Source organism: Lepisosteus platostomus, chromosome 3, assembly GCF_059453375.1.
Source record: "Lepisosteus platostomus isolate fLepPlt1 chromosome 3, fLepPlt1.hap1, whole genome shotgun sequence".
Taxonomy (NCBI): domain Eukaryota; kingdom Metazoa; phylum Chordata; class Actinopteri; order Semionotiformes; family Lepisosteidae; genus Lepisosteus; species Lepisosteus platostomus.
The window spans coordinates 49,200,509-49,216,706 of NC_142613.1; the positions used below are offsets into that span (position 1 = coordinate 49,200,509).

Consider the following 16,198-nt stretch of genomic DNA (forward strand, 5'->3'; position numbering starts at 1 on the left):
ATTTGTCTTTTCACATACCCAAGCTTGCTCTCCATGAGACATACAAGCACACAGACAGGGAGCGAGCAGCTTGGGATCAGAATGCAGGGTCAGCCATTTATATGGCGCCCCTGGAGCAGTTGGGGTTAAGGGCCCTGCTCAGGGGCCCAATGGAGTAGAATTCCTCTGCTGGCCGCGGGAATTGAACCAGCAACCTTCCAGCCACAGGTACAGATCCTGAGCCACAGTGCCACCACTCCACACCTTCACTATGTTCATTTAACGTTAATGTGATGTCTAACAAGATGCCAGTGCATCTACACTCCAGATGGTGTTATTTTCCTGATAAATTTGTGAATTTTATGTTTCTTTTAAGGTTTGGTATACATTAGGAGTTTCATGGGGGGGGGGGAGAATGTAATATTTTGAAGAGTGTTGATCGAGTAAAATACAGTTAAGCCAATATTTCAACAAAAGAAAAGTTCAGACATTAACTGTAGGTTAGCAAAAACGGGACATGAATATGATTGATGTTTAAATATTCAATAGAAGGCTAACAGTTTCTTTTGTATGTATGGTAATTTCCAACAATACACAAATACAGTACCAATGCAAGAGAACTACTATGATTAAGTTTAAACAGAGCTTTTCCCTTTTGTACTGAAGCTTTATTTGTATGCAGTATCGGCAGTTCTTGTGACCTTTTCTGACATTTGTTTTTGGAGGAAAAAAGCAAAGTGTAAAATACTTTTGCATTTCTCTAAAGTGCTTTGTTGAATCAAGTTGTTTAAGATTTGTTTCTTAGTGAAGTTAAATGTTTCATTAAACAAAAACCAACTGCAGTTTCTTGATTCCTGCATTTTTAGTTTCTGCTATCAAATAATCAACATTTTGGTCTTAAATATAATCAAATTCATTTAGCTTGTGCAGATTTCCTTCTTAATTTACCATTTAGTTTATTTGAAATGCTATCCTCTGGTCAAATTCCAACCTACCTCTGGTATTTGAAAGCAGACATTCCTAAGCATATTCTGGTAGTGAAACCTGTACTGATAGTGAAGCTATTGTATGCACAGCATCAAATTCCAGTGAGTAATTTTCTGCTTGCAGTGTTCTTGCACTGAATTGTACATTCTCATCTTACATGCAACTAGCTCTGTGTGTGGCCTCTTCAAAAACACTTTCGTTTCTTTGCCATCTTGATCACAAAAGAGACATTTTCTATTTGTTCAGTATTGCTACAGGTGCCACTTCAGATTAAATTAAGCATTTTAAATTTCTATTATCACTGATTAAGTTCATTTTAATAAGAGTTTGACTGTCCCACTGTACATCATAAAATCAGACTAATTTCCAGTTTAATGTTACAGAACAGCATTACTTATTGTCAATTCTACATTGAAGCATAATAAAAATATTACAGACTACATTTCACTTTATCCAAAAACTGTCATGCCTTGAGGGAGTGTTTAACCTTTGATCTCCCACTTACAGCAAAAGTATGGTTCTAGTTAATATGTGTAAAGCAGATTACAGGCTGTAAAACCTTTTAAGGCAAAGAAAGTACCTTCTGCACAAGGTTTTCTTTGTACCTGAGAGCTACCGATTAGCCTAATAATGGCCAATCCCGTTTTACAACCTAGGTGGTCTAGCAGATGAACAAATAAGTGATTCATTACAGGTCTTTCATGGTGTGTGCGCATATGTAAGAGGTTTCACATTTGTAGTAGGTACCTAGAGATCCTGTCTAAAAAATGACAAACAGACCATAGTCTTACTTTTTCTTTCCTTTTAATAGATCAATTATATTTACTACTACAATGTAGCACAGGTTTACCAGGACAAAACATTTGGTTAATTGCACAGCAGATTAGAGAGGGACCAATCATACCTCTCATTGTATTACACCACATCTTGAACTGATTAATCCTCAACCTTGGACCCAATATAAACTAGGAAGATTCACACATGCCCCAGATTGCTTTTGGGCTCAATTAAGGCTTTCACATACAAAAGCAAAACCACTCAATGTTGCAATGCTTTTATTAAACCCAGTAGGGTGGACACCAGCTTCAATTTGTTGCTAAAGAGAAGCAGTAAAAGCTGATATACAGTAGGAGCATTACAAAAGAGCAACAATATAAATAGCTACTGGCTACAAACTGTACATTTTAAATTGGCATTCTTTCTGCCATCTGCCCTTCACTCTAAAGAGCAACAGAACTATAGCATATAATCATATGAGATCACCACCTGAATCTGAAATTGTGTAGTCACAGGCTCACCTCTGAGCCCATCACCTGCATAGCTAATAAGTATGAAATTGCAGCCCAGGAAAGGGACATCCCTGTAAGTACAGTACATTAAGTAATATCTATAATCCACATGAACAGCTTACTCTACCACTAATCAAAAGTAAAATTGTAACAAACATGTAATATTTCCATGGTTTCACTGCCATTTATTTTCATTTCAGATAAAAATTGGTTTTACATTAACATAAGCCAAAATAATGGAAGGTTAATTCAAACAGACAGAAATGCTAGGTACTGTACAACAAAAGCTTTGTCTAAGACTTGAATAAAGTTTCCTTTATATACAGTACATCAGTGCTGGCAGCTCAAAATATTAGCAGCAATATTTACCACGTTTTGCTATCAGACAAAAACAGGACTCTACATTTTTACATTATATTTAAAAATTTAATTTAATAAATGTCAAGTGTTCATTTTCACTTTGATTATCCAATTTATTGTAATTTTAATGAATCTTATAGAACACTAACTTCATAAGTGTATACACTGGTTATCAAAAGTATTCACTGCCCTTGAAACTAGAAATTCTATTGTAATATGGAATCAAAGTATTTAACTGGGATTTTTTTGCCATCAATTGGCAAAACACTCCATATATCAAAGCAAAATAAATATTCTACAGATCACCCTAAAATAATAAACATAAAACAGAACATGTTTTCAACTCCTGCATTTTGACACTCAAATAGGCTCTGTTGCAACCAGCTGCCTTTAGAAGACAATTAATTGAAGTCCACCTGTTTGCAACGAAGGTGTTTCATGAGTTCCCATCTCGGGGAAGTCCAGTTTAGTGCAACACTGAACAAACTTTCAAAGTACTGTAAATCTGGGACAGAGGTATTGAAAAGTACCAATTACGGGAAGGATACAAGAAAAATGTCCAAGGCATTATATATCCCCCCGAAGCACAATAAAGACCATTAAAAGAAAAGCAGAAAATATGGTACAACTTTGACTGTGTGAAACAGGGCATCCTCAAAAACAGTATCCAAGCAAGAAGAGCAAAACTAAGGAAGGCCACCAGGAAGCCTATGACAACTCTAAAGGCACTCTAGTCTTCCCCGTCTGAAATGGGAGAAACTATGCTTACAACTGTCCAAGCGCTTTACAATTGTGGGTTTCACCAGAGAGTGGTAATATGAATGCTGTTGATTAAATAACTCACACCAAGCCTCAAAGTCTGTTTGCCAGATGGTATGTGGGAGACTGCAGTACAGTACTTAGCCTTTAGGCCAAAAAGGTTTCAGTGTAAGGTTATGCTTGTGCCAAAACATCGTGAGAGCACCATCCTTAGGGTGAAGCATGGTGGCGGCAGCATCATGCTATGGGGACGCTTCACTGTGTTATGGCCTAGAAGATGTGAAGATGGAAGGGAAAATGGATGCAGCAAAGTAAAGAAAATCTGGTGGAAAACCTACCTCAAATCTGCAAGATATCTGGGACTTAGGATAAGAATTATCTTCCAGCAGGACACTGATCCAAAACAATAGCCTAAGCCACATTGCAGTGGCTTAAAAAAGTCAATGTACAGTACTGGAGTAACCCAGTCAAAGCCCAGACCTCAATCCACTTAATCTGTGGCAGGAGTTGAAAATCACTGTTCAGTGTTCTGCATTCAATTTGAGGGAGCTAGAGCAATTTTGCAAAGAAGAATGGGCAAAGATTACAGTGTCCAGATGTGCAAAGCTGGAAGAGGCTTATCCAAGTGTCTGTGTGCCATGCAATGGACTTGCTGGGATAGGCTGCTCCCCCATGACACTGCACTGGATAAAGCAGTTAGAAAACCAATAAATCTGCAGAATTCATTTTTCACTTGACATTAGAGTGTATTGATCACTGGCAAAAAAAACAACAATTAAATACGATTCCATATTGTAATATACAAGATGCAAAAGTATAAGAGCAGTGAAATACTTTTGGTAGCCACCATAAACCTTTCATTTCCCTGAAGGAAAACTTAAAGGACTGAAGATTAATTCCAGAGAATTATCATTTAGGACCAATATAAAGGCTATTACAGTAGTTTAGCCAAAGTGAAGGCAAGTATCAGCAGTACAACCAAGAAAAGACCAAATTCAGGCAATGTTTTCTCAGGTGAAAGTAAGACTTGACCAGTGTCTTTTATTTGTGCATCATAACAGAGCTCAGAATCAAACAAGATCCCCCAGATGTCTCATAGGATGGTGTAATTTGAGGCTACCATTTCCAAGTTGAATTTAATACATTGGATGCATCTTCCAAAGGATTTACCTCAGTTTTTGTCTTATTTAAATAGAGGAAAATTGAGACCATGCCTGAATTTCACCGTTTGACAGAATCTAGATGTCGCATGGAGGATCAGATGAGATGGAGATGTAAGGCTGAATGTCTTTTGCATAAAAAAAGAAAGCAGACCTCTTTTCCCAATAAGACTACCTAATGTGAGTAAAGAGATTAAAAACAGAATAGGTTCTAGGATAGGGCCCTAAGGGACACCTGAAGAGAGTGGGACGATACTGGACTGAATTGCTACAAATTGTCCCCAGTTTGACAGCTGTGTCATATATGCATAAGATTTAAGGCAATCTACAGTAACAGAATGCAAGATCGTCCACAGCATTGAACATCGCTGTAAGAACTAATACACAGTAGATCTAATACAGACCAATAGAGAACTACAGCCAGAGTCCAAGTTTAATAAAAGGTCATTTAAAATTGAAATGACCTCTGTTCTCTGAAGAGATCAACTCTTATAATAGATATTGATGTCAAAATGTCTCCTAGGTTTATTGACAGCCAAAATCTTTTACTTAAACTACACAACTGGGGAAGGTACAGGCTAAGAAATTGTTGAAATGTTAAAAATTAACGAGTCATATTTGTTTATGGAAATGCACCTATTGCCCGATTCTACAACATATTCAATAAAACCAAATGATACTGAAAATTTACAAGCAATTCATAGTAGTGCCAAAATAGTTTACCACCATTACTGACATAGTATAAAATGTTTATAGGAGTTTTACTCAGTGAGCCAAGTAATTTTCACCTGAGTTTTACATTCCTGTGCCCATTGGCAAACCTTTCTGTTAATAAAAAACAGCAAAGTAAATTATAATTTCATTTAAATGCATAAGAGTTTCCCAAAACAGAAATCAAAACAATTAATATAAGTCCCCCTTTGCACATAAAGCCCATACAGGAGGATATGGAGGTCAAATGGGAAAGAAAACGCAAAACCGTATTGTACAAAACCAATATTATTCTATTCAGCAGAATTCATTGTTCAATTGCTTAAACAGAATGTAAGAACAGTTAGTGTTCTGTAGCAAGAATGAATAAATCAGGGTTAAAATAGTTTTCATAGCATCATAGTAGCAGAAAAACCACAGTGATCATGCAAAACAGAATTGATTTTTTTGCTGCATAGTTTGGGATGCTTACTGTTTACAGCTGTATCTCAGAGTGACTCATGAATCTGAAAAGCTACATCTCCTGTACAAGAAGCACTCAAGTGCCCTGGTCTCTCCCCATGTTATTGCATTCATCATGCCATTAAGCTCATCATGCTGTCCAACTTATTTTGAAGAATGAAAAGGAGACACAAAAGGGCAATAGGAGCAATGCGCATGCAGACTCTTCCAGATGATTTAAAACCTAGATTATGACTTCATTTAAACAGACACTTGGCAGATCACACCACACAATGGCAGTAAATTTGTGTAACCGAGTTAGATCTTCACTTTTAGATGAATAGTAAGGTTTTTGTTTTATAGTTCAAAAAACATCTTGCTGCTGCAGGTCAGGAAAAATGGACTCCTAATGAACTATAGTGATGCTTATTACGTCAAATAATCCAGTCAAACTAGAAAGATTTCTGCACATAGAATATTTGAAAGCCTGCTTTAATCCAAATACTGTACATATATTAATATCTAGAAAACCTATTTTAGGGGCCACCTACAGTATAAGCCAACTATTTACAGAAGAACCCCTGTATAAAGACTAGCTACTTACAGTATACTCACTAATGTTTCACAAATAAGTAATAAAGCAGCAATGCAGCTTACAAGTGACTTGGAAAAATGGTAATGTATTGTATAGATTCAGTCTTTTGCACAGTGAAAAGGAAGGATAAAATTAATGTGCATTCCACATGAGCCAGGTAAAAGCAGCTTCAAATGTGCCTTCTCCAGGTTTCAGATAGTTAATCCATCTACCCACTTTTTAGGGAGACCAAACCTATCCTGGCAAGCAATGGGGTGCAAGACATTTCTTATTAGACAAGGTACAAAGTAAAAGGGCATCAAAATAGTCCTATTATTCAATGAATGAATGGGTAAGTATTAGTATTTAAATATACAGGGTATACTGTTCAGTAGAACTTGCTAGAAAACAAAATCCGGCAAGAAACCTACTGAACTACATCTGGACACTCCACTGACTGGTGTGGGTGGTGTGCTTTTGGTGAGTACATTACATTCTGGTTTAAATCCCCCACAATTTCCATTTCATCTACTTTATTAATTCAAGACGTACTGCACCAGCTCCAGCATGCAGAAAACAAACGTTTCGCTTGGTAGTTTCACAATACACAAGTTCTGGTTAAAAAGGATTGCTTTAGTGGATTTAAACACTACTCTGGCATTTGTTTTATGCAAGCAGCAGAACAGTGTTATAATATGCATTAGACGTTTCTGAACGTGAAAAGCAAAATAAAAGAAAATGACTCATTTAAAATGATCATGCTTGTAATCCAAACCTTCAAAATTCCCCTTAGCTGCCCAGATGAAATTCGGACTGGAAAACGTAATGCAATTGAATTTGATGGCAATACAGCTTCTTACCGTGGTCTTCGGAATGTCAAGCCATACTGCTGGCAGGCCAGACCAACTGTGGGAGTATAAACAATTGGCATAAATCTTTGTGTGTCAGAAGTGAGAACTCTGTAAAAGAGTTTCTCATTCCGGTCCTGCAGGGCCATTAAAAGTACATATCTGCAAGACAGAAAAAAAACACTTTATAAAATGTACATATTCCTAAAAATGTTCATACCATGTATATTAACTACTAAGGGCTTTGCGGTCTAAATTTCTCTGGCTTTTAAGAGAAACAGCTTACTGTATATAGGTCTTCAAATTTAACCGTAAGCTCTTGACATGAGATTAAAGTACCTAGAAATCTCAAAGTTAATCAATCTTTCAGATCAAAACTTTGCATTTCTTTTTATTTCTGGGTCCACATGTCCTACAAAACATTCCTTTTCAACTGCCATGTAATGCAATTATAAACCCACACATACAAGGCAAATACTGTATAAGGCCTCTGAAAATGAAAATGATCCCTTATATAACCAAACTATTGATTTATAAAGACAATCAGTTTTAAATTTACAGGAATTGTATAGGTTGCATAAATTCCCATAAAACGGGATACTACTGTACTTCCCTGCCCTTCTAAAGTAATGAAAACCAAATTCTTCATCATATACAAGGTGTTAACAGCCTCTTAAAAATTCCAGCACTTCTGTGCATGTCTGATAATATCCTATCCAGTATTAAAGATCTAGAAGAGCTCATACCTCCAAGCAGTCAAAGCTCAGCCTCATGTAGAGGGAAAGATATGTACCGACAAATGTGTGCACATGCAGTATAATTTTAACTATACAGTTTGTCAGGGTCATAGGTAAAAATACAACCCCATTGAAATTAGGTTGCAAGAAAACTGAAAATGAAACTTCATTATAGAATTCTTATACAGAACAATATTCATTATCAAAACCCGATTTGGCTTTTTGTCCCCAGGCTTTTCAAATGCTGAGCTAACAGGTTATTTCGAAATCATCCTTTAATCATATAGTTGCAAGCATACAATGGCCCACTTTCACAAACTTGTTTTAGCAGTGCTAGAACAAAAATAATAAAGCAGCATCTGTTCCATATGGACTGAAATCTTCCATATTACATAGAGTCCTGTAAAAAACAAGAGGATTCTTTAGCAGGATGAATGAAAGCTGAATTACTTTAGCAAAGAAATTTGAATGGAAAATGTTGATTCAACCTGAAACTCAAAATATAAAATCTTATGCAATACCCATTGACATTTATGCAGATTTCCATAGAGCACAAAACTTCACATCTTTGCAATTGTTTTATTTACGGACATCGAAAACAGCAATTGTTTAAGACTGCAGTCTTCCAGTAAAAAGTGAATTTCATAGTCTTTGGACAACTGGCAAAACTGAGAAGGTGATACAGCTGTAATGAAATGCCTGTGGGTCAGAAGGTGCCAGGAGACCAAGATTTTGCTCAGCTGTAAAAAAAAAAACAGGCAGTTGGATCAGACAAGGTTTTAAAAAGTGCAAACAAGTCAAAATGGACTCCAACTAACTTGTAAGACCATTAAAATTAAGATGTTGTACTTCTTGGTTGTATTTTAGTTCCATACAAGACAAAAATTTGCAAAATCATAATTTGCGCTTGGTTTTTACATCATCCCTATTGTGATTAAGTGGTCACAAATTTAAAATGTTTGACTCAACCCATTTAATATCTTCATTATCCCCACAAGGCAGACATCTGCTGAATACGTGCTTAAGTTACTTAATCCTAAATACGTACTGATATTTCTACAGTAGCTGCAGTTCGGTGAGCAGTGCTCTGTATGAAAGATTACATGTAGAAAACCTAATATGTATAATAGCTTGTTAGGCAAGTAAGCTGTGATTTACACCTTCTCTTAGGACTCCAATTAAATTACACCAGGTCAATAAATGACGGCTGTTTAATACGCTACTACTTGAACTTGGGTAATATCTATAGCTTTAACTCCCCTATTAGTTGCCTTGGAATCCACGAAGAGAAAATGACAAACATCCCAGTATTGACCCATTTTCCCCAACACTGAAAGTATTTTAGTATGAGCCCTTTTAGATCGTTCAGTAAAGAAGGAATCTTGTACACCAGAGTTTCCCTTGGATTTGAAATTGAGTTGAAATTGGAACTCCTTTGTATTAAGAAAAATGTTTTGCATTAGTATATAATAATGCACTACATTTTCAAGTTCTGATACAACTGTTAAACCATACACAGACATATATTCTTAATAAGGCTTAAAATATTTGCAGTTCTCAGTATTGCTCTTCCAAACGGCAACCTTGAAACCCATAAAGTCAATCTTGTGTTCCACTTAATTAGAAAAACAAATGCCAATCATTTCCTACTCCCCTCAAAATGTATGAAGCCTCCTCTTTATGCACCCCCCCTTCACTCACACAGGTGCAGAGCAGTCTCATGGGAAGACGTTTGCAAAGGCGTTTTTCAGCCATGCTGAATACTGAATGGTTATCATTGTAATCAAATGAAGGAGGTGAGGAGGCCTTATCATGGCTAAGTCATTCCCTGCCACAGCTAATCTTCAGTATCTGTTTGACACGGGTTTGTCATAGAGTTGAGGAATTTAGTCCTCAAGGTCAAACAGGATACACTGGTTGCCAATGTGCCAGCTGCATTTAAAAGCTGAATGAATGAATCTCGGTATTAACAAAACAGAGCTAACTGTATTTATCAAGGAATATTGCTAGTTTCGCTACAGCTTTTCGCAGCCAAGAGAAAGAGACATGAAGAGTAATGAAACAGTAATTCTAATCTTAAAGCTTCCTCAGATGTGTGAGCTAATTCTAACATTTGTTTATATGTCTTTTTATTTGGATTCTAATTGAAAACTGGCATTCACCACTTTTATTACACAAAGTATTGAATTACATATTAAAAATGTTGCAGTAATAAACTGAGCCACTGATCACATGATGTTTTTATATTCTTCCAGTTTAGGAATATTACTTTCCTTGCTATGGTAAAGTATTGGAGTAAACATGTTTCTTGGTACAGTAGGTGGGGTGAAAACAAACCATTAAAACAAGGCCTTGGGCCCTTGTTTATCATTCAGGACATTACTGTGTCTATGCTGCAAATTTGAGACATTCTGGACAGTAGGTATTTGGGGGCCTCAACCCAGACACACTTGGGGTGTACAAGAAGTCGAGGGACCTAAAATACCCCAAGTCTGAGAGGGAGCCTGCTTCTCTTGTTGTACAAACAAAAAAAAAACGTTCCCTGCCCCCAAGGAGTGTCTTGGCTTACCCTTTCTGGGTAATATTGAACTCAAGACCAATTCACAATTTAACACTTGGAAAAAATGTCATTTCCTAAGTACATAGTCCCCCTGGAGTGTCCTAAGGTAGGTCTACAGAGTAGCATGAAATGATTACATTTGTGTGGTTTCTGCTCCACAATGATTAAAGGTATTGCACTTTAAATGAGTTTCAAAACACCAAAAATACTCTTATTTAGTATAATCCTTAAGTTAATTTTGTTGACTTCACATGTGAGGCATTTTACTTTTTTCGGGTATAATTTAAAATGTATTGTAAGTGAACCAAATATCCATCTTGCTTCCACATGGATCAAAAACATTTGGTGCTGGAAGATTGAAAAGTAAGACCGGAGAGACTTTGTTGCTTTTAAAATTACAGCATTTGAAGATGCTCATTCACTAACTTTTCCAGGATATGGGAACACTGCCCACAAAAGATTCACATCAGAAAACCTTAAAATGTTAGTTACTGTTTTGGAAGAATGGTATAGCAACAGTTATTCATCTTGGTCTAAAAGTAACTCATGAGGCAAGAAAACGCAAACTGCACACCCACTTGTTTCACTGAATCATATTTTATTTCACTCCATCACATGTGAATCCCACAGTAAGACTGGAGGAGATGTTATGAACTGTTAACTACTTATCCGCTTCCAAGTTAAAAAAGGCTGTTTGTATAATTTATCCCTTGGTTCTTAATGTGCCAAAATAAAAACCCAGGGATTCAAACATTACCTAGACATACAGTATTTGTCGCCTTAAGAGAGTGTCCCAGATTAAACATTCTCCTGGCAAAAAGTTTAAAAACAGTATATCTAGTCAAAATGCGAGTACTTCAAGAAGAAGCTATTGTATTATACTGTACATCCATGCATTTATGCATTAAATAATACCACAAATTTAATATAAAATGCAGAGGCAGAGAAATTGATGAGGCTTTAAACTATTTCCTTAATGTGGGATAAACTGTAAAACAGTTAACAGGCGTCACACTACAGGACTCAACACGCCTTCTAGCCGGAGAGAATGTCAAATTTAATGACCGCAGTTGCTGAATCTCACTGCCTTTTTGGTCCTAAAGGGTGTCAAATTATGTGACTAGGAATCGCAGGGGGTGCACGATTCCCTCAACTTTTCATCATGGTTCCAAATCTCGTGTTGCACCGCAAAAGTACCGCAAGGTCACCTCATTTGGACAGCCAATCAACGTACTGTAGAGCACACTGGAATAAGAGGAGGAGCACCGCATGAAAGTAAACAAACATTGAGAACAAGCACAAACATCTTGAAAAATGTAACAGGCATTGTTTGCCCACAAATAAACATCTTCAAAAATAAATAATTATAAATATAGAACAAATTTACAAAAATAAAAAAGCTTTAAAACAAAAAATATTGTATACAAATATTAGTATTCCTTCTTCGGGCGTTACCCAAAGAAGGCTCCACAGCCAAAACGTTGCGTTTGCTTTCTTCTCTTTTCAGCATGGAATAAGCCTATTACTTGTTCCTTTGCAGCCTACGCATGCCAATGCAGTTACCCACCTGAACTACTCACAAATAATGACATCTCCCCAGCCTAGAGCAGGGATTTATTTTTTTTTTTTGCTTTGGGGTTCATTAGTTCATGTTCATGGGAAGCATATCATGAACGTCACATTGTTCATCCTTTCATTATACTCTTAGGCCAGTCAAGTCACTCAGATTCAGGGTGCCCTGGGATTAAATCAAAAGGAGTTTAATTGTTACCATGGCGTTTTAAGTTGTCAATCACACTCACCTATCTAAGTCATCCTTCTTCATGTCATAATTCCTCAACACTCTCAGCACTTGCACATCCTGACTAAGGAAACAGGGTGGAAGGAGGCCATGGATTCCCAACTGCAGCCTCTCCTCCAAGGTGAAAGCCATTCCCTACAAAACAATCCACAATCACAGTCAAGAAATAGTCTACACTCAAAGCAGCAAAAGAAATTCTGGTTAGCATAGTAATCGAGCCTGTGTATGAAATGCCGTTTAGGCCATTATTCAAACTATACCTCTCACACTCATACGCATAAGTTGCTCACACTCTCCATTTTACCTCTCGCATACACACAAAAATCTCATTCACTTGTTTAACCTCTCATGTACTGTACATACAATGTGAATGTGAGTGCATTTTATGTGAATATGAGAGGTAAAACTAATGAATGCGAGAGCATTTTGTGTGCATGAGAGGTCAAGCTCAAATAATGGCCTAGTGGCACCTCATATGTACAATCACCTCAAGTCAGGAAAAAAAGCATATGCACATCAGAACTTAATAGGATATTTTATCAGATTCATGTGAATACTTTGAAACAGCTGCCTCTTTCCATCTGAATGTTTTTTTTTAATCAGACTGACTAAAACATGTGCAATTTCATATTAATATCCAAACAGAAACATTATGGGTGTGGGTAAGTAGGCATGCTATATCATCCAAAAAGGAATTAGTAACTGGCTGAATTGCAAGCTTCATTTTGCAATATTTTTTTCCAGCGTAAAATAATCCTCTCTTGAGTCTCGCATTCCAATTTCCATAGCTTTTTGTACACATTTGTAATCACCAGCTTGGTTTGTATCACAAGAGTCATTTAAAGTTGATAAAAGTAAAATAAAAATGAATATTGAAAAGATGCCCACAGCACAACTTACAGATTTCAATAATCTAAGGCCAGTCATTTTCCCTTTTGACGTTACTCAGCAAAAGTGTGATAAATGCAATGTTTGGCCTTGCGGGTCCACACTGATCGCTATCCTGTTCGGTAGACTGGGTACAGTTCATGTCCCTACAATTGTAATCAATGTCAAGAGCAAAAAACAGTATTTATCTTTTAATAAATTTTTGTGCACCTCATACAGTGAAAGCACAAGATGCAGAAAACCTTCAAGCATTTATGAAGTGCTCTTCAAAAATGTTAGTCTGTTGAAAGTGAGCTAAGACCATGAAAATCTAAAGAAAAAATAGCAGAACATGCATTTCTTACATTCCTTAAAGCAATATGTAATTGGAACATTGTTAATGTTGATATGCAAAGAGGAAAAGCAGTCATTCTTCACCACAAACACAGAGCCGACAGGAATGACAATTTACATGCTGTCCCAATTATGCAGAGACAAAACACTGACTAAATATGCAAATAACCTGTGTAAGAAAATAGGCGAACAGTGATTCCATAAAGCTCCAAGTCAAGCTACTCAAATTGATAGCAATTAGAATTCCTTTGCAACAGGACTAATTAAGGCACACTCAAAGGAAAAGTCATAGAAAAAAAACATACTGTATACAAGCATCTCCAAAAGCAAGACCGTAACCCAATAACACTTAATGAATTAGAGAAAACATGTGCCTCAAAAGAATTAAAACATTTATTGACATAGTGAATCAAGAAAGTCTTAAGTTGTCTTCAAAATGGGGTTTTTAAAAGTAAGACCTGGTTACTACTGGGACGCAAGAAAATTAAATCAGAAAGCAGCTTTAAATGGCTGTGGTACCACCTACTGGTCTACTTTGCCCTCTAGACAATTTCCAATCCAGTGCCCTGGTGTAGTAGCAGGGTTCCCCATCAAAGGAAGTGCCATCCTTCAGATGTGACAAAGGAGTCAGGACTCTCAATGGAGGGTCCCAACTTCCTCATCCGTGAGAAATCAGAGATCAGGAGGGTGTTTTTCCAAAAGATTTTGGGTGTTATCCTGGTCTACCTTACTTCCCACTGCCTCTCTGAAGCAGTGTCACTTCTCCAGCCACCACACTGCACTGGAGATCAGGTGGAACAGAGGAGTTGCAATAGTTCTGGTAGACTAAACATGGAACTTTATGAAAAAGCTTCATCCAAGACCATAGTATGTGGTATAGCTTTGCTCCCTGGAGCATTAGGTGATGCTCCCAATGCCATGCTTGTATAAATTGGTAATCTTAAACTTAAATCTATGGTGTCTACTTTAAAAAGGATTCCCAAGTCAATTTATATTGTGTGACTGATCTATGCAATGGAAGATCAGGATTTCTATAAGTGCTTATAAACAAGCACGCATATTATAGTGCAGGAACTACCGTATGCTACACTTTTTGTACCTACCGATTGCAATACTTTAAGAGGTGACAACATTCTCCTATTACCACTGAAGGTCAGTTTACTATATAGTTAAATTATGGGTACGGAACCCAATTCACAAGGTAATCCAATTTTAAACTATCCCTTGGAAATTAAAAGGACTGAGAAAGGGGATACAAGGATAAGTAATCATCAGATTAAAACTGAAGTGAAACCAACACTAAACCTAGGACGAAAATGCATTATATTATAGTTCGTACTACAGTATATTTAGTGTATATACATGTTCAGATATTAAATGGATATATACAGTATCTTACAATCAGATGGGAAACTGAGAAACTGGGTACCCCATGGTTATTTTAAAAAGGTGAACAGTATTTATTAGATCATTTTGCTAAAACTAATTACTCACCCTCACGTAAGCAAATACTAAGCACCACTGCTGAACACTACAGCTCCATAAGGTCTAGTAAATCCTAAAATTTCCTTTTAGCTATATGGGCACAGACTAAATCTCCAGTGGTAGTACTGTATGTCTAGGGGGAAATATCACATGTTCAAATTCCAATTTCTGAAGCTTAGAAATTAAAATGCAAGCATACTACAAAATATATTTACTGTATGATTGTCTCAGTGTTGACCCTCCAATACAATTTGAATTAAGTGCCTATAGCAGGAATACAAAAAGCACCAGTATTAAAACATTCTACACCAACCTGGAAATTTGCCTCTTGGTACTGTAGCTTAAACACTTTATGTATTACCAAGTCCCTTTACTTAAATGGATGAATACTGAAAGATTTACAACAAAAGGTATTTAAAAAAGAAATTACATTTTTCTTTTCCCAGTGTGGGACCATATTAAGCAAAGGAAGTGAAACACTGGCAAGTAGTTATTTCTGACATGCTTTTAAAGGGGAAAACAAAATCAGATGTGCATCTTATTCTTAAGTGCCTAAGATGGCCCTGAAGAAATGTTTAGAAAAATGAAGCCAGTAAAACACCTGGCTATATACCTGTAAATTGTTTGGGGCTGTGTGTAAGGCAAAATAGGGCTCAACAGAAAAAAAAAAGTGAACCCATTAGGAAATGTAGTCTTTTCATTGGAAAAGTTTCTCGAGGCAAGGCTTAAGATGCCAAAACACACATGACCTGCATGCAGTTCTTTCTACAACTTCCCAAACAAAATCATTTCCCACTCATTCTTCAGACATTAAAATTTCAGAAATCCCAAGTGATTAAAAAAAAAAAACTTATAGCTTTATGTTTTGACATTTAAAGACATTTCAAATACACTTGCCATGTCGCATTTTTGTTTGTTTTTATAAACATATGCTTGTTGGTACAGTGGAATGCAAAAAAAAACTGCACTATTAACCTTTTCTGCAGAAAAAAATAAAGCACTCCTGTCAGTCCAGACAAACTCCAGTGTTTTCATCTGTGGGCCAACTAAAGGTATCACTTGAAAGCTTAATTTCCCCAGAAGACGTGTAAAAAAAAAAAAGTTTAAAATTGCTATTTAGACCTTTCCAATTCTCCATCTACGTCCTGCCAGTGCTATGAATTTCTACAATTAAGTCTCCCAGTGAATAACTGGATTTATTAATACTCAACAGCAACATTCCTGTTCTCCAAAACCAAATCTCAGGAGGCAGTAAGGCAGGGCATATGATGCAGAATGAAAGGTTT

At 36.6% G+C, this 16,198-nt stretch overlaps 1 protein-coding gene across 2 annotated transcripts in view; it reads right to left on the reverse strand.

The window, feature by feature from the left end:
* Positions 1–16,198, reverse strand: part of me1 (malic enzyme 1, NADP(+)-dependent, cytosolic) — a 154,986-nt gene that overhangs the window by 82,007 nt on the left and 56,781 nt on the right. For both annotated transcript variants that reach the window (XM_088625892.1, XM_088625891.1), the window contains exons 2-3: positions 12,208–12,341; positions 7,121–7,270 (exon numbers count right to left, since the gene is read on the reverse strand). In XM_088625892.1, coding sequence (XP_088482018.1) covers positions 7,121–7,270; positions 12,208–12,341 — 284 coding nt within the window. The remainder of the gene's footprint in view (positions 1–7,120; positions 7,271–12,207; positions 12,342–16,198) is intronic.